Raw genomic sequence first — 26,550 nt, forward strand, 5'->3', positions numbered from 1 at the left:
TTAACACCTATATTCTAAGTAATAACAACATTAAATATTTCTATGGCACTTGGAGCTTACACATCATATTAGTTTCCTGGGACTCCAATCTCTGCCTATCTTCAATCGTCTTCTCCCTCTGCCTCTCTCTTGTAAGACCCTTGTGATTGCACTTAGGGCCCACCCAGATAATCCAGGATAATCTCCCCGTCTCATAATCCTTAACTTGATCACATCTGCAGAGACTCTGTTTCCATCTAAGGTGACACTCACAGGTCCCAGGGATTGGCATGTGGACGTCGTGTGGGAGGGCCATTTTTCAGCCTATCAGAACATCCATTCTCTGATGAAATTTTTGGCAAACCAGTGAGTCTCGCAGGACCTCTCTTACTCCCATTGTGAAGATGAGGAAACTGAGGCTGTAAGGGAGCCGGTGAATTATTTCAGGTCAGCCAGCTTGTGACAGGTGGAGCCGGGCCCCAAACTTGGGAATTATGATACTCTGATGCCCTTGGCCTTCTACTAGCGGTTTTTAAATTTTAATGTGCATGGGAATGACCTGGGGAGCTTGTTGAAAATGCAGACTTCTGAGCCACCCCAGGCCTGTTGAACCAGACTCTCCGAGGGAGGGCCCAGGGCTCTGCATTCTGCAAAGTCCCTCCATCTCCTACCCTGGAGTCTGGGGCAGGGGATCTGCAGCCCCCTGTCCTTTGTCCCTTTCCTGGTAAGCTGGACCAGTAGCTATGGAAGTGTTCCAAGGCAGGCTGGGAGAGAGAAAGCTTAAGCAGTATGTTAGGAAAATGTAGGAAAGCATGTCCTTGGGAATAGAGGCCAGTCAAGGCTGGATAGATGGCCACCTCTGTCAAAGACCACATCCTTTGAACTGGAGTGGTTTGGAGCTGAACCAAGGGTTGGATGGGTGACCTGCCGTGGACCCATCTCTGGGGCCCAGGACTGCCCAGGAGGCTGCAGCCTTGAGAACCAGGCTATCAACCCTTCCATTCCCATGTTCGCCAGGATTTTTGCTCTGTTATGGGGTCTGGTGATGACACTGTACTTAATGCCAGTCCCCAACCTCCCATACAGAGGGTATGTGCCCTGTTTATTACATTATGGGTGGCACCAGGGCTAGCTAATAAAATAGGCACCTTTTTGGTACCAGGATCTCCGAGCATCCTTGGGAACCCTTGGTCTGATAGCTTGATAGGAGAAGCTTCCCTCCCCAGAGTCAAAAAGTATGAGAGCACAGACACACCAGCCCAGATGACCTGGTTAGGGAGCCTTGGCCTGCAGTGTCCCGTGGAGGCAGCTGCTAGAGAGCTCACCCCAAGCTGCTCCCGAGTCATCCAGGAGCTGACAAGAGGAAGCCAAAATGGAAATTTTGGTCATCATGGTTCAGAGGGTCAAATTGGGATGCTTCATGGGAGCCCTGGTCAAGGGACCACACCCACTGTGGAAGTTCACCTAGGAAATGTACCGAAACCTGGCTGAGGTGGGGTTGAGACTCTAAGGTTTAATAGTGAGTAAGTCCTTCATCCCTCTGATAAGAGGCAGTATAGTGTCATGATTATGGGAAGGAGTCTGGAGTCAGACTGCATTTCTGAATCTCAGCTCCTCCACCTAGTAGGAGGCTGATCTGGGGCAGGTTACTGAAGCTCCCTGTGCCTCAGTTGCCCCACCTGTAAAATGGAGCTAACAAGAGCAGCTGCCTCGTAGGCTTGGCATGACCAGCCCATCACAGTTAAAAGCTGCCACCTCATTTTCCCCCAGTGCATTTCCGGCTTGCTGTCAACACTCCGTGAGTTCTCACTGGGCCCATTTACCTGTGTGACTGGGCACTGTTTTTTTAAATGCCTGATACAGCAGGAAATTCCTGCCTGCTTCACCTCTACCATTGCTAATTCATACCTTACAAATGGCTTTTATTAAAATGCTACTTGCCTAATGCACAGGATGGTAAAATAATAAAGTTGAGGTTTTTTGTTTTATTTTTCAAAGATATTGCAATGATGAGGAAGGTCTCCATAGCAACGAACTGAAGATTCTGAACACGTGACACTTCAAAGGTCACGGGCACTGCTAGGGCTACCCTTTCAAGATCAAAGTTTCAGCTCTTTATACAGAACAAAGGGTGTCAAACTTGCTGAAGCAGATCACCAACCCTCCGCTACAGCCACGAAGGAGCCAGAATTGTGTGAAAACTGAGGGTTACTAAGGGCCTGGGTCAATAAAGAGAAAGCAAGCTCCAAATATTGACATTGCAAAACCAGCTCTCCCCTGGGCTGGAAGATGGAAGCTGAGCTGTTTGGCCTCACTTCAGCACCAGCCAAGCCTCTCCAAGCAGAAATGAGCCTTTTTCCTTCTGTGGACGGGCATTCTGAGCCACACAACTTCCTGCATCCGCAACAGAACCACAGTTTAAGATGCTGGCCGTAGAGAGAACCCCACTCTCTCACGGGTCTAGGACAGCAGGCTTTTCTGCTGTGTTTACATAAAGAGAAAGGGAGCTGGTTTTTCGCTTCACTAAGACAAATCCTGGCCGGAAAGCAGATCTCGTCAACCACGTGGTTTTGAGTTTAACGCCCCTGCCCCGTTCTCCCAACTGCTCTTGTCGGCAGAGACTCCTGGGAGCAGTTTTCACTAAACCCGGAGAAAGAGTCCCACTGTGACGTGATGATGTCCTGCAAACCTCCTGACTGCCAGCCAAGGCATCATAATTCCCCAAACCTAGGGCATCCTCTCCTGTCTACCCACATTACGTCTTCCCTCCTTCAAGATTCTTTGCAAAACTGGCATGGTATTAAGATCTCTTGGGAACGCCCATTCCTTGCTCATCGAGAAGGTGATCCCTCTGGCCCCCAGCAGCCCCACGTGCGGGTCCCTACGGCCTGCACTCAGGAAGCACAGAGCTGGGGAAGCACCGGCTGCCTCTGCTCTAAGTTCCCCGTCATCTGCTGGGGCTGACCCCATGACCTGAGCTGTTCCCTGGCCTTGCAGCTCGGACCTGATCTGCCTTCATGGAACCCACTTCTAGTCTGCTGTTTCCAGCAGTGCTAATTTCTGCACTGGGGTTGGCGATGGGGAGCATTTTCAGTCTATAGACGACAGTTAAAACCACAAAAGTTCATGAAATTGCCCAGGGGGAGCATAGAGAGTGAGAAGAAGATGGAGCACCAACCCCGGAGACCACAGCTATTTCAGGGGCACGTGGAAGAAGACAATCACTGAAGGAAGCTGTATCAGTGTCCTATTGCTGCTGTCATAAATCACCCCAATTTAGCGGCCTAAAACAACACAAATTTATTATCTCACAGTTCTGCAGATTAGAAGTCTAAAATGGGTCTGCAGGGCTGCATTCCTTCTGCAGACTCCAAGGCAGCATCTGTTTCCTTGACTTTTCTAGCTTCCAGAAGCCACCTACATCCTTTGGCTCAAGGCTCCCATCCTCCATTTTCAAGGCCAGCAGAATAGCATTGTCACATCTCTTTCTCTCTGTCCCTCTGCTTCCATCACGACATCACTTTCTGTCTGACTCTGACCCTCCTGCCTCCCTCTTATGAGGATCCTTGTGATTACGTCGGGCCCACCTGGATAGTCCAGGATAACCTTCCCATCTCAAGATCCTTAACTTGATCGTATCTGCCAAGTCCCTTTTGTCACATAAGGTTACACTCACAGGTTCTAGGGACTGGGATGTGGACATCCCTGGGGGACCATTATTCAGTCGACCACAGAAACTAAGAAGGATGAGCCACGTGGAAAGAGCTACGGTGACAGGGCCAGGAAGTCAAGGGAGTATGAAGAAGACACCATCTCAGGGAGAAATGCCACCAAAGGTAAAAACATCAGCTGAAAGATGAGTGGGGGATGGGTATTTGTATGGTTTCCACAGATTTCTAATTGCAAAAACAAAAAGGTGCTTTTACAATGGCAAGAGCCAGCGGTCACCACCCTAACCTGGGATGGCACTTAGCATCCATCAAAATGAGACAGCAGACATTTGTGCTCCTGTCGTGATGCTCCTCGCACTACCCAGCACCCCCGTGAGGTATTACGGCCAAAAGTATTTAACTGCATCCACTCGGACCTTCAGATCGAATTCCTGTTTGCAGGAAGTGGGAGACAGGAAAGCAAAATAAATGACACCCAAGGAAATAAGCAAAATCCAGAAGGCGGGGCATTCTGCAAGGCCCCTGACCTGGTCTCCAAAAGGTCAATGTCATGAAAAACAAAGCGGGGCAGGAGAGGCGTTGGGAATGACTAAGAGATAACACAGAAAACAAAGTAAATGCATGATCTTTTTTGAATCCTGATTTGAAAAATAGCTCTCAGAGACAATTTGGGGACTATTAGGGAAATTTGAATTTGGACTAAATATTAAAGAAAATCGGAATGATAGTTTTGTCAGGTGAGCTAAAGGTATTTTGTGGTTATGTAGAGTGCAATTTTTTTCGTTTTTTTCTTGTTTGTTTATTTACTTTATTTTTATACTAGAAGAGACTTAAACTTATGTTTAGACTGAGAAGGAACCAGAGAAAGGAAAAGGGTGAAGACATGGAGAGAGAAATAATGGAGGTAGGAGGGTTCCTGAGGAGATGGGAACCTTCAGGAGAGGCAGGAGACGGAGGCAGGAGTTGAGGGAACCCCAGCTGACAGCCGCTATTTTCTCAGTGGGCAGAAGGCAGCAAGGCCACCTGAGACTGAAGATGCAGATTTGGGAAGGGACTTGAGAAAACAGAAGGTTTGCAGTGACCACTGAGAGGATGAGAGAGGGTGGTGGTCAAAGAATGAACTGGGGGGCTGTCCTGGAAGCCCCAATAAAATTGTAAAGCATGTATTTACAGAGGCCCCACCCCCATGTCGTGTGGTTCTCTGAGCTGGGACCGCGGGTGGAGAAGGCAGAGTGTGGCAGGGAGGCTAAGACAGGTGAACAAAGAGTATGGTTCCCATGGGGTCTAGGCGGGAGGCCATGAAAGGAAACCTCAGGGGGAGCTGACCCTGAGAGAAGGGAAGGCATCAGGGAGGTGACATCTCAAGGAGGTAGAGGGGCGCAAGAGAGCAGCAGGAATGGGCAGAGCTCTGGGCGGTCACAGCCTTCCTGTTGTGCAGGAAGGAAAGAGCTGGAACCTGCTGGAGGAAGCCACCCTTCCCCAGAGTGGCGGCGTGACTCGCTTTCGCACCACCTCAGTGTGCTTGACTTGAGGTTGTGCTGTGATCAACCCACAAATGCTATACGCCATTGACTTTGGGTCACTCACAGCCGAAAGTGCCATTTTTTAAAATTCACAGAATTAACCCTTTTAAAGTGCACAATTCAGTGGCATTTAATACATTCACAATGTTTTGCAACGAAAGCATTTTCCTCACCCCAAAAGGAAACGCTGTACCCATTAATCAGTCAGTTTCCATTCCTCTCTCCCCCAGCCTCTGCCAAACACAATCTGCTTTCTGTCTCTGTGGATTTACGTATTCTGAACAGCTCATATAAATGGAATCATACGATATGTGGCCTTCTGGTTTGTTCCACCTTTTGGCTATTGTGAATAGTGCTGCTATGAACACTTGTGTACAAGTATGTTTAAATGCCTGTTTCCAGTTCTTTTGGGTGTAAACCTACGAAGAACTGCTGAGTCATATGGTAATTCTAGATGTTTAACTTTTTGAGGAATCACTCGGCTGTTTTCCACACCATTTTACATTTCCACCAGCAATTTCTACACATCCTCACCTACAATTTTATAATTTTTTTAATAGCCATTTTTTTTACACCCACTTATCTGGGTGTGAAGTGGTATCTCGTTGCGGTTTTGACTTGCATTTCCTTAATGATTAATGACATTGAGCATCTTTTCACGTGCTCGTTGGCCATTTGTGTATCTTCTTTGGAGAAATGTCTATTCAAGTCTTTTGCCCGTTTTTAAATTAGGTTGTCTTTTTGTTGTTGAGTTGTAAGAGTTTTTCTTATATTCTGGTTACTGGACTCTTATCAATATATGATTTGTAAATATTTTCTCCCATTCTTTGTGTTGTCTTTTCACTTTCTTGATAGTGTCCTCTGATGCATGAAAGTTTTTAATTTTGATGAAGTCCCATTTATCTATTTTTTCTTTTGTTGTTTTTGTTTTTGATGTTCTATCTAAGAATCCATTGCCAAATTCAAGATCATAAAGATATATACCCTTACAGTTTTTTCTGAGAGTTTTATAGTGTAGCTCATATATTTAGGTCTTTGATCTATTTCTAGTTAATTTTTCTACATGTTGTAAGGTAGAGTTGAAAGTGCAAACTTTAAATCCACAACCCTTCATATTTTACTATTGACAGTATGCTAATATATTGCGTTATTTATGTAGAGGACCTTGGCATTCTCAGATTTAATATTTTCTGTATATCATTAGTGAGTGACCTCAAAAGATTAGGACACACGGTCACTGCACTGTCCCAGAGACACACACTTGGAACCATCAAGCCACAAGGCGGGTGTGCAGAAACACAGCCCTGAACGAGCCTCGCTGGCCCTGGCTCCCCATCTTCTCCGGACTTTCCTGGTCCCTCGTTGTCATTCAAAGCTCAGATATTCTCATTAAGGGCTGGAAAGCGTCACCTAAATTTTTAAAGTTATACTTTACTCCATGTAATGTGCAGGAGTGGTATTAGCAAATTTGTATTTCTCAGCACAGCTTCATCCTTGGGGTGATCAAGCCCAAGTTGGATGAATATCCATGAGGGATGTGGAAAGAAAGGAAGAGGGAAGGAGAGAGGGAGGAAGGGAAAGAGAGAAAGAGAGAAAGAGAGAGAAGAAAGGAGGGAGGGAGCAAGAGAGGAAGGAAGGAAGGGAGGACGGAGGAAGGAAGAAGAGAAGGAATCCTGCACAGGTTTAAGACTGCAGCGTGTCAGTGGTCCCCAAACCTACTGCTACTGTCACAGGCAAACGAAAACATAGACCCCCAGGTGCCCCCTCCAGGGATGCTGATCAGTGGGTCTGGCTGAGACCTGGGAATATGTAGGTTTCTAAAGCTCTCCAGGAGACTCTGTCGTTGGCCAGGTGTGGGACCTGAAGTGGGTAGGGTTTCTGGAGAGACGCTCTGCAAAAGGAGGAGATTTGTTCTGAGCCGATTCAACCAGGTCTGAGGGCAAAGCTCGAGGGAGGCAGAGCCGGCTCAGGGTGAATGTTTTTCTCAGCTTCTCACCCACAAGGCCATGGGCCACTTAGTGACAGAGTGAGCCTGGCCACAGAGAGGCTGGAGCTGTGGCTGGCTCTGGGGAGGGGACCCCACGTTAGGTGGGGCCCAGTGAGGGGAGACTACATGGTAGAGGGCTGAAGACATCACTGGCTAAAGCCGGGGATCGCTGTGCAAGCACACACGAGCTATTTGACTTCTCTGGGCCTCTGCTTCCAGGCAGAGAAATCCAGCAAAATGAGGGTGTTGGATGAGCTCAATGGTTTTCTTCTTTTCCTTTTCTCTTTTTCCCTACTTCCTTGTCTTTCTTTTAATTTCCTGGCAGTAAAACTCTTTATCCAAATGAAATGTTGTAAGCTTCCATACACAGTCCTTTTCTTTCTCGTCCCCCAGGTTCCCTTTGCCCCCACAAAGCCTCGAATCATAAAAACCAGTAGAAATGCAGAGGCTAGACTCTCTAAGATTCCATCAAGCACTGGCATACTGGCGGTTCTAAAACGATGAGGAGCAAAAGAACACTCCTCTTGGGAAGCTCAAGCAAGATCCCAGGCTTAGAGCTGGAAAGGGCCTCTGGGGGAAGGGCACCACGAGCAAAGGCCGCTTCCGAAGCTGGACTCGGAATCTATGGCAATTATTTGACCGAACTTCCTGACAATCGCCTGTCCTTATATGATCTTCACTGTCTGCAGTACGGAAATTATTAGTCGACTCACTCTCTTGCTGATGCAATATTTCACTGTGATGGGGAATCTAGGAATTTGCAGGGCCCTGAAATTTTCAAGGCTGTAGCTAATGAAACACCTACTCTGGGCCAGGATTTGCTATGGGGGAAAGCAAGAGCTGGCAGCCACCTGCTTTGTGTCCCCCACAGGGAGACGCCCTCTGGATGCACGATGACTGGTTTATTTTCCATTCAGATGTTCTCTTCTAGACTATAGTTATCTTAAACAGGACAAGTGAAACAGTATCTGAAGCTGTTGCCAGGGCAACCTCACAAAAGATTTTACCCTCAGCTACTGTATATGTAATTTGTCAAAGGCAGCTGGCTCATAGAGAGAGGAAAGAGAAGGGAATACGGTGTTACTTTTGGTAGCCTTGAAGTCAAGTTGAAAGATTATTTTCCAATTAAACGAACTCACATGGAACAGGAAAGTAGCTGTGAACCGTGCAATAAAAATTCAGGAAAGTCAGACCAGGAATGGTAAGTGGGCAAACCTTAAACTTTTCTTTTGTGAAATCTGTAAAATAGCTGCGTATCAGGGCTTTGAACACCAAGCTCCTTGAAGACCTAGAGCTGAAATCAGGCTCTGAAGGGGAGGGATTAGCGGAGAGAAACTGAAGAAAGAAATCGAAGAAAGCAACCAGGATTTTCAAGTATATATAGATACATAGGAAGCTGGGGGTCCTTGACCATCTGATAGCTCTTCTCTCCCCAAACCATAACCTCTCACGACAGCAGCCACTTGTACTGAGACCAGCACTACAGAGCTTGGACCAAGTTCAATCTGCTCACCGTATCAATGAAAAGACAGCCCCATAAAAGATAAGCAGCTCGAGGTTACTCAGCTAGCAAAGGGCAAAACTAAGCCAGAGCCCTAATTCTTACCTCCCTATGATCTTTCCACTTATCTGATGCCTCTGTCCTGTGGACATCAGTTTATTCTATCTTTAAAAGAAGTATAACCTGGGCAGCTTTCAAAGTATGCCCCATAGACTCAGGGGCCGAGCTGTGAGGGCGCCGGGCAACCCCTGCTCTCAAAGGAATGCCTCCCCTTCCATCTATTTTTTTATCTATTGGGGCCCCACTTAAAGTTACTTAAGGGAAAAAATCCATTTCTAAGAAAAGTTTGAAGGTTATCAGTCTAAAGATAAATAGAGTAGATAGTGGTAATGGTTGCACAACCTTGTGAATAAACTGAAAGCACTGAGTCATACGCTTTAATATGGTGAATTCAATTTTTAAAATTTATTTTATTTGTTATATATTTATATGAATTATAGTATATGTTATATATTTATTTAAATTTAAAAAACTAAATACCCCTTTATTCACACAAAAGAAGACACTAAGAAAAGTAGTGAGTTGTACTTAGGGTCAGAAACCAAATAGGGATGGGTCATAACAACACTGACCCAGAGGTCCCACGCCCTCTCCTCCCCACTTCTACCTCCAGAGCCCCTTGGGCTGCTCCTTACCGAGTTAGTGCCGAGGATCTGCAGGTTGGGCTTCTCTGACTCCAGCAGCTTGGCCACCATCTTGAGGAAGCTCTCCACAAAGAGGTTGATGCTCTGGCAATGGCAGGCCATGAGCAGCTGGTCCAGCGCCTCCATGGCAATGCACACGTACCTGGGGAAAGCAACACCACTGCCATCACCTGCCTCATGCTCATTCCACCCTCACTGCATGACTGGGGCAATCTAGATGGCAGTGCAATGACCAACTGGGCAGCCTCAGGGTAATGAGGCTCTTCCACAGGTTGCCAGTGCCTGGACAGCTGTTCCAACAAGTGCCCACTCCAGCCCAGCACTGAGAATCAGAATGAATCAGAGCTGGAAGGCAGCCTAGGGACCAATTCATCCAGCCTCTCACTTTACACACAAAGAACATGAGGACATATAAGGTGTACCATTTCATGAGTAAATACAAGCAGAAAGCATTGGTGCCCAGCAGAGCAAATTCTGAACCCAAATCCAGTGAGATCAGAGAACTACTCAATCCAAGTCAAGAAGTGTTTGTGAGCACCTACTGAGGAAAAGCTCTGTCCTAGTCAGTGCAGGGAGTGTATGGATAAAGAAGTGCTTCAATTTAAGGAACCCAGCATCCGATGGAAGAGGTAAATACACAGATATCTCCTCTAAAGGGGAAATAAGAAATGCTACAAGAAAATCATGTGTGATGTCCCACAAGGGTTCCAAAGAAGGAGAGCGATGGCTCTAGAGGGGAGGAAGTGAAGAACTTTAGGAAGAAATTTTATGAAGAATCTGAGATGCTCCTGAGGACCAGCCACCTGCAAAGGTTACAGAATATAAAACTTGCAAGTTTTATATTTGAAGATCTCAGAAGTTCTGTGATCCTCAAACAATATGATGGATGATATTACTATTTTTGGGCAGCACTTACCCTACCTATGGAGCATTTGTACCTCACGGAGGATAAGATGGACACATTAAAATTATTTTTCTCCTTATGAAGAAGGTGTTCCATGTCAACTCTATGTCCCTAACTACTTAATTCTTCTAAAGTCTAAAACCTGAGTGAATACCTTCAGAAACTAGGAATACACAATATCCAATGGTTAATAGTTTACTGGTTAAGTCAGCCCATCCCATTTTTTGACAACTAAATAAAAATTTCTTTGTATTTCAAGCTAAACCCTAATACCTTTATCCTTTATTCACAATTGTACTTTTAGGAGCAGCAAAGAAGGAGGCTAACCCGTCTGCCTGCCTGCCCTTCAACTACTTGACAACAACTATCTCGTTTTTCTTGTTCTTATCTTCTCCATGCTAAAAATACCCAATCCTTCCCAAACTAGCCTTCGCAGGACAACCCCCAATTATCCGGGCAGTCATTGCCTTTTTCAATGCCTCTCTTAAATCCCAAGAAAAATGCCATGAATCAAATTCCGACTGAGAATTAGGGGTGCACATCTCAACTCGACCCCACATTCGTGCCAAGATGTGCCATAAAGAGCACGTGGTCAGCTGAGGCGTCCGTCACGAAAGGTGCACCCTCCACTCACGGAACGTTTGTTTTCTAAAGAAAACAAAGTGGACGTCCATAGAAAAAGGTTATTGTTTAACTTCTGATGAGGAAGTGCTACAAATTTGTCCAAAATTATTCCAGTTGAAATCTTTATAATTTTCTTTACAGAGTTAGGTTCCTGGAGCATCATGCTAGATGCCTCCCCTGGAATCTCTTTTCCCAAGTAATTTCGAATTCTAGCTGAGCTTGTGGCTGCTCACTAGGAACGTTTCCCAGCCTCTCGTGCTGCTCGGTGAAACCACATGGCTAAAATGTTGCCATTAAAATGGGCGGACGTGAGGTGAGCAATGTCAGCATCGCTTGCTTAAAAGACAGGCTTGCCCTTCATGTCCTCTCCTTCCCTCTTCCTGCTGGCTGAGAGGTGGCAACAATTGAGACCCAGAGATGAAAGTCCCCTGATGACCTCATGGCGCAGCACCCACACACCCAGTCTGGCGTTACATGAGAGAGAGAGCAAAACCCTTGCCATATTGCTGGAGCCACTGTATTTTTGAGTCTCTTCGTACCCTAAATAACACAGGTATCTAATAATCAGGCTGAGGAGTGCTTTAGAAACCTGATGGTACAAATAAAAGTGAATCCTCAGCAATCCAAAGCAAATCAAGTGGCTGACCTCATAGGAAAGAGAAGAGGTGAGATTCTATCCTGCGAGAGGGGAGACCATCGCAGGACTTCGTGGACCTGGAGTGAGGGCTACGTGCCCATCACAGGGTGTCCATCCTTCTCCTCGTAAAGCCAAACCACACAGAAAAGGAAAGTACTTGCCAATACAAAGAAAATGCAGGGGAGGCAGAGAGCGGAGAACTCCCCAGCCTAACAAGGCACTAAGGAATCCCGTTAATGCCTCTAAGTCAAAAGCAAGTAGCAAACAACCTCTCTTAAAGATCATAGTGAAGCTGTCACCATGGGCTTTTAACGTGTTAAAGCTGCCTGAAATTCTAAAGCCAGGTTCATATGCCGTACATACAATAAAGGATGAATTAAAAGACTTCTTGGGCGGGCCCCAAGGCTGAGTGGTTAAATTTCCACGTGCTCTGCTTTGGTGGCCTGGGTTTGTGGTTCGGATCCCGGGTGTGGACCTACTCCACTCATCAGTCATGCTTTGGAGGCATCCCACATACAAAATAGAGGAAGACTGGTGCAGATGTTAGCTCAGGGCTAATCTTCCTCACCAAAAAAAAAAAAAAAAGATTTGTTCTTCTTTATGTCTCAGCCCAAATCATATCCCTATTTGAATGTTAAGCAGATATTTAAAAATTCTTGATTGGCTAGCTTTGTCTCCTTTTTTAAAATAAAGTTTGGTAAATAAAAAGAAAGCACAGAAGCATGACTACAGGATGACATCTGGAGAAACCGCAAGGCCGCAACACAAGGTTCCACAATACTTCTTGTGGCAGCCACTCAGCTTCAGCCATTGCGCGTCCAAACTGCCTTGCAAACAAGCCAGCTTGGCAAATCCACACAGATAAAGTAACAGCAGTCACGTGTCTTCTAAATGTTCTTTTTTCTTTTTTAAAAGACGTTAGATACCGTTTCTTAGGTACCTCATGCTAACTTCTATACTGAGCGACCACAAGAAAACAGCCTCTCTACTTTGAAATTTTCCTTTCCACTTTTGTAAAATGTTTATTTCTTTTACCTATATGAACCAAGTCAATTATTATTAAATTATTATTTAATATTATTAAATAGTTGTCTCTGGGCACATTCACAAATGGAACAGGTCATGCTCTTATCTATAAATGTCCTTTAAATACAAAGGCAGCACTGGGGCTTTGAGCTCCTGTGCACCGAAGCCAGCTTTTGTCCTGCTCCAGGGCGCTGCCTGTTCCTGGCTCCATACAGCCCTTCAGAGGCCATCAGAGTCACAGTCCAGGAAAGCTGCTATGCCTTGCAGACCCAGGCCCGGCATGGTTCGGTCCACGGTGTGGGCCAGTGAAGCAGACTGAATCCTGCAGGGCAAGGAAGCAGCCTGGGCCGGGGCCCTTGCAAAGGGGACAGGCTTTCTCTGCAGAGAAACCCAGACACGTTCTGGAAACCCAACACAGTGGCAGGGAAGCGGGGGGAGGCAGCATCGAATCCTCTCTCCTATGAACCATCCCAGAATCCTTCTGTGCGGAGGATTTCACCATTAGTTCACAGAGTGTACATGACGGAAAGGAAGGGGTGGGGTGGGGTTTGGCAAGAGAAGAAACTAGAAGGCTTCCCAAACCCCAGAGTTTAGATTGCTATTTTTCCTTTTCCTGTAAAAAAATTCCCAGAATATCCTGATAAGGAAAAACCATCTTTTGCTGGAAAAAAAAAAAAACTGGTTACTGACTAGAAGTGGCTATTTTGATAGAAAGTGAAAATTATGGCAGAAGTGAAACTGAAAAGTATAGAAGTAAAAGAAGTTTAAGGCCTAGTTCTTTGAATATACTCTTCTTCATTCCCCATCTTTGATCCCAATACCAAGGATGGAAGGATTGTAATTACAAACTTGAACTTTCCAAAGTATCTTAGAAGATCAGAAGTCAATGGGACCTTGGACCCTCCTAGTCCAGTGCTCAGCGTGTTGGTCCAATCTGACCATAACCTTGCTGGGTCTGTCCCACCCGTTAGGCCTATACTCTCAACAGGATACAGCACAGGCTTCTCAGGTGATGTCCACTCAACAGAACTAGGGCCAGACAGGTTAGTCTCAGCAGAGATCTTATCTGGGCTTGGCATTCGAGAAGGAGTACAAAGTAGTAACACTGGGAAACTGAACTGGTCTGAGTACTTGGAGCAGGATGGGGTAGAAAGGAGCTGGTGAGGACCAGCCCACTACAGCGGTCCAAAGGGAGAAGGCAAGAGCAGACTACAGATGACGGCAGCAGGTGACCACCAAGCTCGCAGATGTGCTAGTGGGGCTTCCCAGCAGGTGAGGAGGGCATGACTCAAGGCATCTGGGATGGACTGCGGTTCATGGGCAGCAACCGAGGTCAGGAGAGGACACTCGGCAGGTTATAACAACAGGAGCTCAGGGAGAGGGGCCAGGCAGAAGGTGAGTGACAACAGCTGAGGAAAACGTAGAGGCGGCCTGGTGCTCAGGAGTGAGGCAAGAAGTACCTCGCCCTGAATTCCAGACTAGCAGCTGGTTCTGCTTCAACACCTTGTGCTCAGTCAGAAGTGGCCTAGGAGCCAGGCAGGCACTGAGCCTCCGGGAAAGAAGAAGCGGGCATGCCAGTGTGGGAACCAGACTCAGTTGGAGAGGAAAGGCAGATCCAGGGTCAGGGATGAGGACCAGCTGGCAGGAGAGAGGAGGCAGCTTCATCAGGTCCAGTCATTGCCCAGGGATCACTAAAAGAGCAGTGGCCTTGACAAAGAACCTCTTATTCTGGGCATTTTGGATGTATCTGGTCATCCCCACTCCTGCACAGAGCCTCCTGGGTTTTAGGATCCCCAAAGGAGGGCGTGACCTCAACCAAGGGAGGGACGGATGAACCTCCTCATCTAGTAGGAATCTGTGATATCTCTGCAGGAAGGGTCAGCCTCGTCCTCCAACTAGGTTCAGGGTCCTTCTGGGGAATGTATGTCTCTTAGGAGTCCCACCAAGTCAGCTCTGGGGCCCGGCTCCTCAGAGAGCTGCTCATCCCTCTTTGGCGTGGGCATCTCTGTCCTCCAGGGCTCCAGGCATCTAATACATCATCCTGCACGCTGCATTGTCGACTGCCTGAGTCTCACCCAGCACTGCCGTTACCGCCCTGCTCTGCCGTTTCTAGGGGAGTCCTAGCAGTCAGGCTGAACTGGAAAGGAGAAGTACAGAGAAGAAGGAGGAAAATGTGAGGAGTTCTCACCCTTTGCTGCTCTGTATGTCGCTGCCCATCACAGTCCACACCACCGAACAATACCTTGAAATTCACACCTTATCCTCTCTCTGCCCACATTCAGTTATCACCCCGATGCTAAAGACACATAAACACAGAGCTCACACACACCTGGAGTGGGGCAGTGCCGCAGGGGGCTGTGGGGCAGGAGGGGGTGGTTCTGCCACTGGGCGCATTACCCAAGGTTCATATCCACATGGTCAAACCATAAACACAGACACCTGCATGATGACAGGGCAGCACGGCCCCTCAGCTGTGTGTGCATAATTTGCTCTTCCAGAGCTGTGATCAGTGATGAAGGAAGATGACGATGAGTGTGGTGCTGGGTACAGAAAGACGGGGAGGGCGAGGAGAGAGAACTGGGGATCAGATCTAATAGAGTTTTCTTTTCCCACTGTTTGTGATTAGAGCCCCAGGGAGCCCTCGAGGGTTTAGATGCTTAGATGCTGCAATGGCTATTTTCAACAGAATGATACCAATTCTGAATTGCAGTTCGAAGTGCAGTGGAGTGATTCTAAGCAACTCTGTTGGCTACAGGGCATTTTTGCTGAGAGAACCATCACTGCCCAGAGAGCAGGCAGAATTAGTATTAAATGTTTAATGTTATTGCCCACGTATTGGTTTTAGGTTCACTCGAGGATAAAGTCATTTCCACTTGCTTGAGCCTACTTTATAAAATGTCAAGGCGATTTACATAATCAGCATGTACAGTATATTTGTGCCCTTTTTATTGAGCGTGTAACCTAATTTTATTATATAAAGTGATCTTGAAATGTACTGTTTTGGGTCCTGCTTCTATACCAGGGATCGCTCGGCTTAAGATTCGCACATGGCTCCTGTAGAGGTGTGGACCTCTACATGCTATCGGCACAATGCAAACGTTTTCACTTTAGTTCTCACTCCATCTTCCTCACCAGGAGGAAGGGGCGAGGGTGGTAGGGCTGATGGGCAGTGGTGGGGGCCCAGGGAGGGGTTCAAGGGGAGAGAGCACCGCAAGGGCCCAGAGGTGGGAGACCCGGAAAGGCAGAGGGGGATGCTCAGCCAGTCTGCCTGGAGTGGGTCTAGAGCAGGTGTGGCAGGTGTGGCGGGCACAGCTGGGGGCGGAATGTGAGTTAGGGGCGGGTTGCGGAAGACCCTAGAAGTCAAGCTGAGGGGCTTGGCTTGTATTCCAAAGGAGCCAGGAAAGTGTAGCTTCGGGTCTGTGTTTTGAAGATCATAGCTAACGGTATTAGTCTGGAAGGACCAGAACAGGAAAGATCGGGAGCCAGAAGGCAATTTCCAAGGCTCCTGCCATCATCTGGAGCCTGCCCTAAGACAAAGCAGGAGCAGAGGAGCGTAGAGGATGGACATAAAAGGCTGGTGGAGAACAGAAGCAGCGGGACTCAGGAACCACTGCCTTCCATCCACCCCGCCCTGCGCCCCATGAGCAGTGCCACCAGGGGCGTCTCAGAGTCTCTTTACACCCAGCCTCTCTCCAAACTGTGGCCTGAGCACTGGGCAGCAAACACAGTATGTCCCACAGTTCGCTTTTTTTGTTGTAGAAGTAACACATGCTCAATAGTGAATATTTAGGAAACATATGAAAAAGATGCGTCAAAAACAAAACCAAAAACCCCAGCCACACTGCTCACAAAATGAGTACTCTTAATATTTTCTCATATTTGTTTTTACTGTATTTCCTAGGCTTTGAGATTTGTTGTTTATTTTTAACTTGATTGTAAACACTGTGTACATAATTATGTATTCTATTTTTCATTTACTCAAGGCATTTTCCATATTATATGGAAAGCATGTTTATAGACACCATTTTTATTGACTAGATGATATTTTACCAAGTGATAAACACCCTAATTTACTAAACTACTCTCTAGTTGGACATTTAGGTATTTCCACATTTTCATTATCATAAAAAACATCATAATGAAAATCTCTGCGTATAAACCTAGGTTATATTTAAGATTGATTCTTTGGGGGCCAGCCTGGTGGCATAGTGGTTAAGTTCGCATGCTCCACTTCCATGTCCCAGGGTTCGCAGGTTCGGATCCAGGGCATAGACCTATACACCACTCATCAAGCCATGCTGTAGTGGCATCTCACATACAAAATAGAGGAAGGTTGGCACAGATATTAGCTCAGTGGCAATCTTCCTCAAGCAAAAAGAGGAAGATTGGCAACAGATGTTGGCCCAGGGCCAATCTTCCTTACCCCCCTCCCCCCAAAAAAGGAAAGAGATTGGTTCTTTGGGATAGATGAATAGAGATGGAATTTACTGGATCAAAGGGCATAAGTGTTTTTGAGGCTCTTGACATATGTTTCAAAATTACTCTCTAGAAATGTTCAACCAATTTGCACTCATGCCAGAAAAGTATGAAAATGCCTCTCATTTTGCCTTCCCTTGGTTAATACTGGAAATTATATGTAATTTCTTATTAACTTGATAAATGATGATGGTATCTTAGTATTTCAATCTGCATCTTTGATTACAAGTTTGTTGAATATTGTCCCATGTTTATAACCAGTTCTATCTCCTCTTCTATAAGTTGGTTATTTGGGGCCCTTGCCTCAAATGGTTAAGTTTCCCCACGCCACCCTCACTATTTGTCATATGCCACTATGATGTGAGTTTGAATTTTGTCTTATTTTTTTAAAACACTTCTTTTTGTCACTCGTCTTTTAAATTTTGTTGGTTTCTTTTTTGACATCAAAATATTTAAATTTTAAATAGTTAAATCTGTTGATCAGTCATTTTCTTTAAGATTTCTTTTCTTTTCTAAACATAGCAAGTCCTTCTCTCCCAGAAGATTGATAAATATTTCACTTAATTGTATTTTAATGAACAAATTGTCCCTCACCTTGCCTTCTCATTACAACGTAGATGGTTCCTCCTTGCTTTTTAAGACAGTAAGTTGAAGGAGCTGAGACTGGTTTAATGAGAATAATGGCACATTCTGGGCTAGACTAACTTTTTAAGGCCCCAGACTGTGTGTGAGGGCTTCTGGACAGAGACTCAGGGGCAGATGCAGGCTAGAAGAGGTGCTCTGAGGAAGCCAACATCCCTTCTTCCCAAAGCTTGCCAACAGCATCAAAGTTTACCCTGCTTTTGGAAGAGCACATGGAACCCAGCCCAGGCCCCAGTCCTCATTTCTCTGTCTGTTCAGTAACCCAGCCTACTATCATTTCCACAAAAGGACACTAGTTTTTGCCCTAAAAATACAATATAGATTCTGAAAATATCTTTCTCATTTTCCCATACTACTCACCCATATCGATGACGACCCACGTCACGGATGAGCCTCTCGGAAAGGTAGGCGCCGATACGATCTAGCTTTTCTGGAGCTGAGAGGGCATAGAAGGTCAGCTTCTCCATGTTGGTCTTCACCAGGCCATCCTGTAAAAGACAAACGGTTCACGCTCACTGTGGCTGCCCTATGGTTAGAAGAGTTCAAGTCTAAAGGTAAATAATAATTCAACTTAATCACCATTTAGCAGAGTGCCATTATGTATGTGACAGACAACATGTGGGTTTCAGGGCTAAAGAGGTGATTAAAACATAGTTCCTTCCCTCTAGGAACTCACAACTTAGCCCAAAGTTATATCTAGCTATAAATAAGAACAGTAAGTGATATAAATCTATGTATGTATGTATGTACGTATGTATATGGGGGTGTACATATGTGTGTGTGTATATACATGAATGTATATATGTGTATGTGTGTATAGGAGTGTGTATACATACATAGGTACCTGTGTGTATAAGAATGGATGACATTGAAAGTGCTTGTCATTGAAAGTGATTCAGAATTAAAACATGCTGGATATCCAGTACCAAGACATGAACAGGAAGAAGAAGGCATCTCTGCAGCTCTTAGAGAATTCTCCAGAGGATGCTGGAAGTGTGACTCTCCAGCTGCCCATCAAGAAGGGGTCATTGATTCCCAGAGAGCCAGTCAAGTACATCAGATCCTGACAATTCTGAAACCACACAACTCGTAATGCTGCCAGACAGTGGGGTGGCAGCTGGGAAGCCAAGAAGCCAGGCCTCCTGTGCATGCACACCAGACACCTGGCAGATACCAGAGGAAGCCACGGAGGAGATGTGGACTCCTGAGCCAAAACCCAAGAAGGGAAGTGCTCACCCTAAACAGAGGGAAATAGTACCATCAAGAGAGCTAGCAGCTCAAGGAACTATCGCCCAGAGAGACTGAGTGAGAAAGACGTCTAGTTGTACAGCAATGGCCCAAAGCATGCCAAAACGTGGCTTCCAGAGCCTTCTGCAGATCCTGACTTCAGAGAGATCCAAGTCTCCCCAGGCTTCAGGCCGACAGCTTCTCACCACTGATGGGGTTGTGGCCACGTCTGTCTGAGTGGACCCAGTGGCAAGTGGCCCTGGGAGGCCTGCCTTCCCCCGCAGCAGCCCTCAGAGCCTTGGAGACAGTGAGAGGCATGATGCCAGCTACACATGCGACCCACCTCGGGATCCTCAGGGAAGATGTTGTCAACCAGCCTTTTGTACCTGGGGCGTAGGGCACCACAGCAGCCACACACACCTGGAAGGGCAGGAAGAAAGACCCGTGAGCACAGCCTCCTGCTCAGGCTGAGGCGACCTGGGAACCAGGCCAGGGCAGCCTGGAAGGAACCAAAGCCAGGCTGGAAACAGCAAGGTCCCTCCCTCACAGTGCCAGAGCCTCGTGCTTCCCCAGGGTTGGCATCTCCCACAGCTTCCCCACATTCCAAAACATTTTCCTTTCTCGCTTTGTGTCTTTTGCTTGGGCGTCAAGCACAGTGGCATCACAGGGGTGATGCCAGCAGACAGCACTTATCCATGAAGCCAGGCCATGGAGGAGCCCTTTAAGGGGTGAGGCTTTGTGGGGGGAACTTACTTAAAGGTCAGGCGCTGCCCCCACATGTTCCTCTGTTGTGCGCACACACACACTCCCTCTCTCTCTCTAGGACAGGACTATAAAACTGCCTCCTGCAGCCCAAGAATCTTCCCCAGGATCCTGGAAGATGGACACAGCTTGGGAGAGTGGTTGCTCTTCCTGCCCCATCTCCTCATTTTCTCCCCATGTTTTTTATTTTCTCCTCCACCATCCTCTCTCCTGGGGCCATTTCCATTACGGAATGTTATGTGAAATTGTGATAAATTAACATTACCACAGATTATTAACATTTGAAAATGCATCTCTAGTGCAGCATGCGGTGCCGTACGGACACTCTGGCGTTGGGGCAGGTCTTCAGGGCCCACTCAGCCCATGGGTCCCAATGCCAGGGCCCTCACCCCAGGAGATTTTCACCAGTCTGGCAAAACAAAACACTAAGAACCATGGGGTACATTTTTAGAAAGCAGAATCTATTCCACTTAGAAGACGGTCTGAGATGACCTCCTCCTTTGCCTCTTGGTGCTGTGAAACGATGGTGTTAGGAGATGAATGAAACAAACCTTGTGAAAATAAAAAGTTGACAATTTTAGGTCCCACCCTATGAAGTTTTCAATTGATGAAGGAAATCAAGACATCCGGGAAGCACAGCTCTTCTGCCCCGTTCCTCCTGAGGCAGGATCGTCCTTCTGCGCCCCAGCGGTGCCCCTCACTGAGGGGGGAAGTGGGCTCTCGCTGGTAGAGAGGATCAGAGGGAAGGGCCTGGGAAAGTCCACCGCCCCCAAAATAATTGCCCCTCATTCTACCAATTAATGCTTAATTAGCTTGTACAAACGCTCCACTTGAAATGCAAATGTGCTCTGGAAGGACCCAGCCTGTGGGTTATTCGGAAAAGAATGAATTACTTTAGTGGGAATTACTTTAATCACACAAAGAGCTTTACACAGGGCGGGGCGAGAGAAAATCGGCTCTGGGGAGTTGCGATTGGCAGGGCTGTGGGGTGGCGGCACCAGGAGGAGGAAGGCACGGTGATTTGGGCTCCAGGGGTAACCTGGGGTTGAGGGAATGGGTGTGTCCTTGGGGGACACCAGGGGCACCCCGAGGGCAGGAGATCAGACAGCTGATTTGTGACACCCCTCGCCCCCACCACAGGGGTAGCTGTGCCCCGCAGCCTCCTCCCACTGTGCACAGGGAGGGCTGCAAACCCTGGTCCTCCAGGTTCAGCCTTGCTGGGCTGGCCTGGCAGGTCCCCTCATTTCCTCCCTGCCTAGGAGAAGGGGCTCCGGCTCCGGCCAACTGGCATTCAGGGTTCTCGCTCGAGATGGGACAGCAGAATGACCCTAGGCTCTGCCAGTGGCCTGCTTCTTCACCGTCCCTGAAACAGGAACACCAGCCCCTTGCGTTTTAAGGGAGGGAGGAAATGGAGACAAGGAAGGAGAAATTAGGACTAAAAAAGCCCAGTGTCAGTTCTTTCCTCAAAGCTTTTTGAAGGGCCCACAAATCCGGGCCTGCACTGGACAGAGGCCAAGCTCGCGGTTGTTAGAAACCCAAACTTGTCAGGGGGCACAAGCCCATTTTGGGTACTCAGGGGAGAGCCTTCCATGCAGGGGCAGGAGGCTGTGGGGCTCCTGGCGCTGTCAGTGGGGCCAGGAGCAGCTTCCCAGAGGCCTGGTCACGCCCTGGTCTGGGAACATTGGCTCTGTGTCTTCCCAGATGGAAACCAGGCAGCCTGCTGCCTCCTGCTCTCTTGCATTCTGGAAGGGGCGCTCCTCAAGCCGCCCCTTTGCTCCAGTGCCTCCCTCTCTTGTCCATGGCTGCTCCTAGGAAGGCCCCTCTCCCAGCACAGAGGCCTGCAGGAGGCACCAGGCAGGGGCCCCCTGGGACCTGGCACAGTCAAGGCCCTGAGGAATTCTCCCACCAGTGGGGGAGAGGTAAAAGGCCAAAAGAACCAGAGATAAGAGCAGGGACCCCCTTATCAGCACAGCTGCTGCTGCTTTTGGGGGTGCTTTCCGACTTACGCCCCAGAGTTTCCTTCTAGTCTGTTCTTTCTTTCCAACCTCCTCAGACCCTCTGAGGGCAGGGGCCAGAGAGGCAGGGTGGTCAACAGCATGGGTTTTCAAGTCAAACCCCAGCACTGCTCCTTCCCTGGTATGTGACACTGAATAAATCACGACATTCTCTGTGGCTCTAAAACCGGGAAGGGGCTCATCGCACAGTGCTGTTGGGAGGCCCAGATGGCCAGTTGAGAGTTGCAAAGCAGGTAAAGCAGGGCTGGGCCTGGTGGCACCAGGGAAGGTCAGCCACCAGCTGTCCTCGCTTCTGCGCTCCCCAGGCCCAGAGCGGCCGAGCCCTCCCGTACCGCTCGCTGCCGATGCTGGCTCGTGCATCTTCGTGGGGCTTTCCCCACTGGCCACTCGCTCAGCAACAGTGACCAAAGCCAATGGACGGCCAACGGCCTAGGAAGTGAGAACCTCAGAACGTTCCTCCAGATCAAACCTCACTGGGCTGTGGGTCTGAAATGATAACTTGACCTCAACCTCCAGTCCCTGCCTGGCCACCTTCACCACGCCAGTGTCTCCAAACCTTCCTGCCTCAGCATCAACTCCACAAACCCCACTGCAAATGTGACACACCATGAGCTCATACAACAGAGGGCAGTCAAATGCTGTCAGGAGATAAAGCAAGGGGATTGCTGGAGAGAACCCATGGACCGGCCACAGAAGGTGCAGGGGAGAGCGGTGGTTGTGTGGCGACCGGAAGCAAAGGCGAACCTTAAGGAACCAAAAAGTACACGAGGTAAGAGGGCGGAGGCTCGGGGAGGGGGGGTGGAGCAGAGCGTGTTGCCCAACTGTGTTCCTGTGTTCCGTGAAACACTAGTTGTGTGATGCTAACAAACAGTCCTCAGAAAAAGGGTCTAAGGACAATAAATATCTGAGACCATGCATACCAACTCCCCATTTCAGATTCACAGTGAAAATTAGCAAATTAAAGCCTTTGAAAAGCCATAAGGTAAAGAAACCCAAGTTTTTTCAAACCAACATCTCCTCATTTTTCACTATTATAAATATCACTACAATGAGACTTCTAATGTTCTTTCTTCAAGCATATATTGCCTACTATGTGGGGAATAGAAAAGTACATAGTACTGTAAATGTAACATATTGGAAACAGTGCTAATTTTAGAGTTTAAAAAGTCCTTGGTTCAAGTCCTGCTTCTTCCATTTGATCTTTGAGACTCAGCTTCCTCATCAAAACAACAAGCAGAGATCTTCCCTAAGGTACCACCCTGTGGCTGAAGTCCCAGACCATCTGCCATAGAATCCAGAGAGGGCGAAACGGCCTTGAGCTCTGATGGTCAGCGGAAGGCTTCCAGGAGACGGGGGGGCCAGAGGACGAGGGCAGGACTCAGAGGTGAAAGGGACAGCCATGCTTCGTTCCTTATGCGCCAGACACGGCGCTAAAATACTCCACGAGCATCCCCTGGTTTAATTCTCACAACGACCCCACGGGGCAGGGACTGTTTCTGTCCCTATTTTACAGACGTGGAAGCTGAGGCACCGAAAGTTCAAGCTACCTGCCTAGGGCCACACAGCTAATAAGTGGCAGAGCAGGATTTGCACCCCCAAAATCCACCTCCGGAGGCCAAGATGTTCTTAACTGGTACACCACGGAAGGGAGGGTCAGCATTACCAGGGAGCTAGACAGCTAAAGACATGGACAGAAAGAGGAAGCGCACCGGGGCAGTGTGTCTTGAAGGAATCCGGAATATGTCACCCAAAATATGCCTCTTTGACATAAAAATTATTTTAAGCTTACGGCAATTCAGAAGCTGTAAGTGCAGAAAAAGCTCCCCCTTTTCTGCCTAAAGATAGGGAATAAATTCTCTTTTTACTGGAGACAGACTCTTATCAGCCCAGAGAAGTCACCAGAGGAATCTGCAGATAAACCTTGTTAAACTCACCCTGTTCCTCCTGGCTGCTCCTTCACCACTTACGACCCCTGGCCCAACCCCTTTGTCTCGTCCGTTCTTCACCAATGTACTTGTTTCTTTGTCTAAAAGGTAGAAAAGCTTCCTGCTCTCGTCACTTCGGGTCTTCATTCTCTTGTGAAGGCTCCCACAGACATGTAAAACTTCGATCAAATTTATTGATGCTTTATTCCTTTAATCTGTCTTTGTCAGTTTAATTTTCAGACCCAGCCAGGGACCCAAAGAGGGTGGAGGAAAACCTTTTCCTCCCCTACAATCTCAAAATGTAAAGTGCACATGCGTCACCGGGATCTTATTAAAATGCAGATTCCGATTCAGCAGGTCAGGGCGGGGGCCGGGGCCTGGGCCTCTGCATTCCCATCAGGCTCCAGGTGAGGCTGGCGCCCCTGCTCCAAGGCCCACACCTTGAGTCTGCAAGGCACACGCACACGGTGGTTAGGAATTTGGGCTCTGGGGTCAGAGGGCCTGCGTTGAAAGCCCCGCTCTTCCAATTTCTTACTGTCTGACCTTGAAGACATTACTTACCCTAAATCTAAGTTTCCTCATATGAGAAATGAAGATGATAACAGTCCCTTCTTGGGGGCTGCGGTGAGGGTTAAGGGATAATGCGTCCCACCTTCTTCTATTTCTTTTTCAACTCCCTCGAAGAAAGGACTTGAAGACCAGGCCGGGGCCGGACTGAGGACAGCTCTGAACCGAGGCTGAGGAGCTTAGGTTTCACCTCAATTAACAGGGAGCTCAGGAGCCTTGTGAGCAGTGGGTGATGGTGATGATCAAGACAGAGGCGGCCTGCAAGATGGGACTGGACACAGAGACCGAAGGCAGAAGTGCGCCAGGGGACCGCCCCTGGTGGGGGGCAAAAGCCCAAACTGAGTGACGTTATCTGGACGGGGGAGGAAGGGGCAGAATCAGCAAGACTTGAGTGGCTCTGTGGGGAGGAGGAGGAAGCTACGGAAGGTGACTGCAGCCTTTCCAGGACCAGAGACCAACTACACCCTTGACCCAAGTGGAGAAGACCGAGGCGGCCCGGGAGTGGGGACGTCTAGGTGGGATCATCCGGGTAGGCGGTGACAACGGCGAGGGCTCACGAGAGAGACCGAGGCTGGAGCTCTGTGGTCATCAGCCCGGACGTGACCACTGATGCTGTGAGAGAGGATCTGACTGCTCGGGGGCAACAGGCAGGGGGAGCAGAAGGCCGAGCCCCCAAGGATGGCTGCCTTGTCCTTGCCCTCGGCCACTCTCTTCCTATTTGCCCCCTCACTACTTTTCTGTAAAGCATTTCACCTTTCTTTTCCTCATCTCCCTGCCCCTTCCCTAAGGTCCTCCAAGCTAAGGCATTTGGGGCCTTTAGGCTACTCACAATGGTCCCTGAAACATGCCCTTTAGAGCATTCCCCTAAAAATCAAAATCTCCCGTCTCAGTGATCTGATTATCTAATTCATGAGATGCTAGTATCTCATAAACAGTCTTCCAGAGGGTATATGCATTTTTTTAAAAATAAGCTCTAAAGCCAAATAAAATAATCTCTAACAGTAGAATCTTGGCGACATTGCAGGGGGAGGGGGCAGGGTATCTGCATGAGGAAATCAGTATACAAGTGTCTGCAAACTGTTCTGCTATGTTGGGCTCTGGAGGTTTTTGTTTGTTTGTTTAACCCTTTACATTCACAATTTTAAGGAAAATAAGGTAAAGAAGCAAAATTAACAGCTTTGTGTGGGGAGAAATAGTATAGAAAAAGTTAATAGTTTTTTGTTAGTTTTTAAGCAAACACTGGGTGACTTTCAAGAGGATGGGGTGGAAAACTATGAAGCCATACAGCTGCCCATATCCTGATCGGAGGAAAGAAACACAAGAAAACGTCGGCGGGGAAAATAAATCTAGAGCTATGACTTTACCGTCTTATCTGCTCCACTTTATAAATGGGACCGTCATACAAGGAAAGGAATTTTTTGGAATCTCAGGCAGAGGGCAGAAAGCCCCGAGCCGCGCTCCCCACTTCCTGGGAGGTGGCAGAGCCAAGAGAGGAGGGAGACATCTCCTCCCTGGGAAAAACAAGCCGGAAGGGTTCGGTCAGGAGCCCTGGCCTCTGGGTGCCAGAGCAGCACCGCGGGGGCTGGGAACCCACAGGCACCTCTAGAAAGCTTCCAACCGGAAGAAGGGGGATTCAAAGCAGCCACAACCCCGCCAGGAAAAATAACCAAGAATAGAAACGTTAAAAAGAAACTGCAAACAGTTCACTGTTACAGGGCTTCAGTGACACATTTGTGTCCATTTCTCCCATCTTGCTTCTGATGGTTTTTATTCTGAAGGTTAGCACACAGAAGCAGGTGGAGTTTAACTCCCAGCTGGCTGCCTGTAAAAGGACCTTTTTAATTCTGAGCCATTTATTTCGCAGAGAGAAGCGCTCTCCAGCAGGGCCCTCTCTCCCTCTCTGGGGACCAGGGCTGGCAGATCCCATCACGGGATGCCGAAAGCCAATTTATTAAGGATCCTCTTCTGTCACCAGCCCTTGTCTTACCAACTATTTTTATACCTCTGTTAAGGAAGGGAGGGGAACGTGATACGGCCAACTTCACCCATGCAGTTGCTCTGGTTACTGAAAAATCACATGAGTGGGAATTAGCTGAGTGTCCAATGATAAGATTTCAGTGGCTTCCTCCAACTTTAAAACTCTGAGAACGCTTAGAGCTGCCCCCACTCCTCGAGCCATCTCCCTATGGTGCATCCTGCCCCAACTGCAGGTGCCTCTTTGCACGACCCTGCCTCAGGACCCTTGCACTTAATATTCCTCGTCTGGAATGTTGTTCCCTGTATCCTCTGGGCTGCCACGCTCATTTCTCTAAGGTGTCTGCCCAAATGTCACCCACCTGTGGAGAACTTCCCTGACCACCACTCTCCTTTCATTTTCTCT

At 47.9% G+C, this 26,550-nt stretch overlaps 1 protein-coding gene across 6 annotated transcripts in view; it reads right to left on the minus strand.

The window, feature by feature from the left end:
- The window catches only part of EFR3B (EFR3 homolog B), an 86,675-nt gene that overhangs the window by 32,115 nt on the left and 28,010 nt on the right, over positions 1 to 26,550 (minus strand). For all 6 annotated transcript variants that reach the window (XM_044772065.2, XM_070512497.1, XM_070512495.1 and 3 more), the window contains exons 2-4: positions 19,245 to 19,321; positions 18,035 to 18,162; positions 9,357 to 9,507 (exon numbers count right to left, since the gene is read on the minus strand). In XM_044772065.2, the coding sequence (XP_044628000.1) occupies positions 9,357 to 9,507; positions 18,035 to 18,162; positions 19,245 to 19,321 (356 nt within the window). The remainder of the gene's footprint in view (positions 1 to 9,356; positions 9,508 to 18,034; positions 18,163 to 19,244; positions 19,322 to 26,550) is intronic.

The sequence above is a fragment of the Equus asinus genome, chromosome 6 (genome assembly GCF_041296235.1).
Source record: "Equus asinus isolate D_3611 breed Donkey chromosome 6, EquAss-T2T_v2, whole genome shotgun sequence".
Classification (NCBI taxonomy): Eukaryota; Metazoa; Chordata; class Mammalia; order Perissodactyla; family Equidae; genus Equus; species Equus asinus.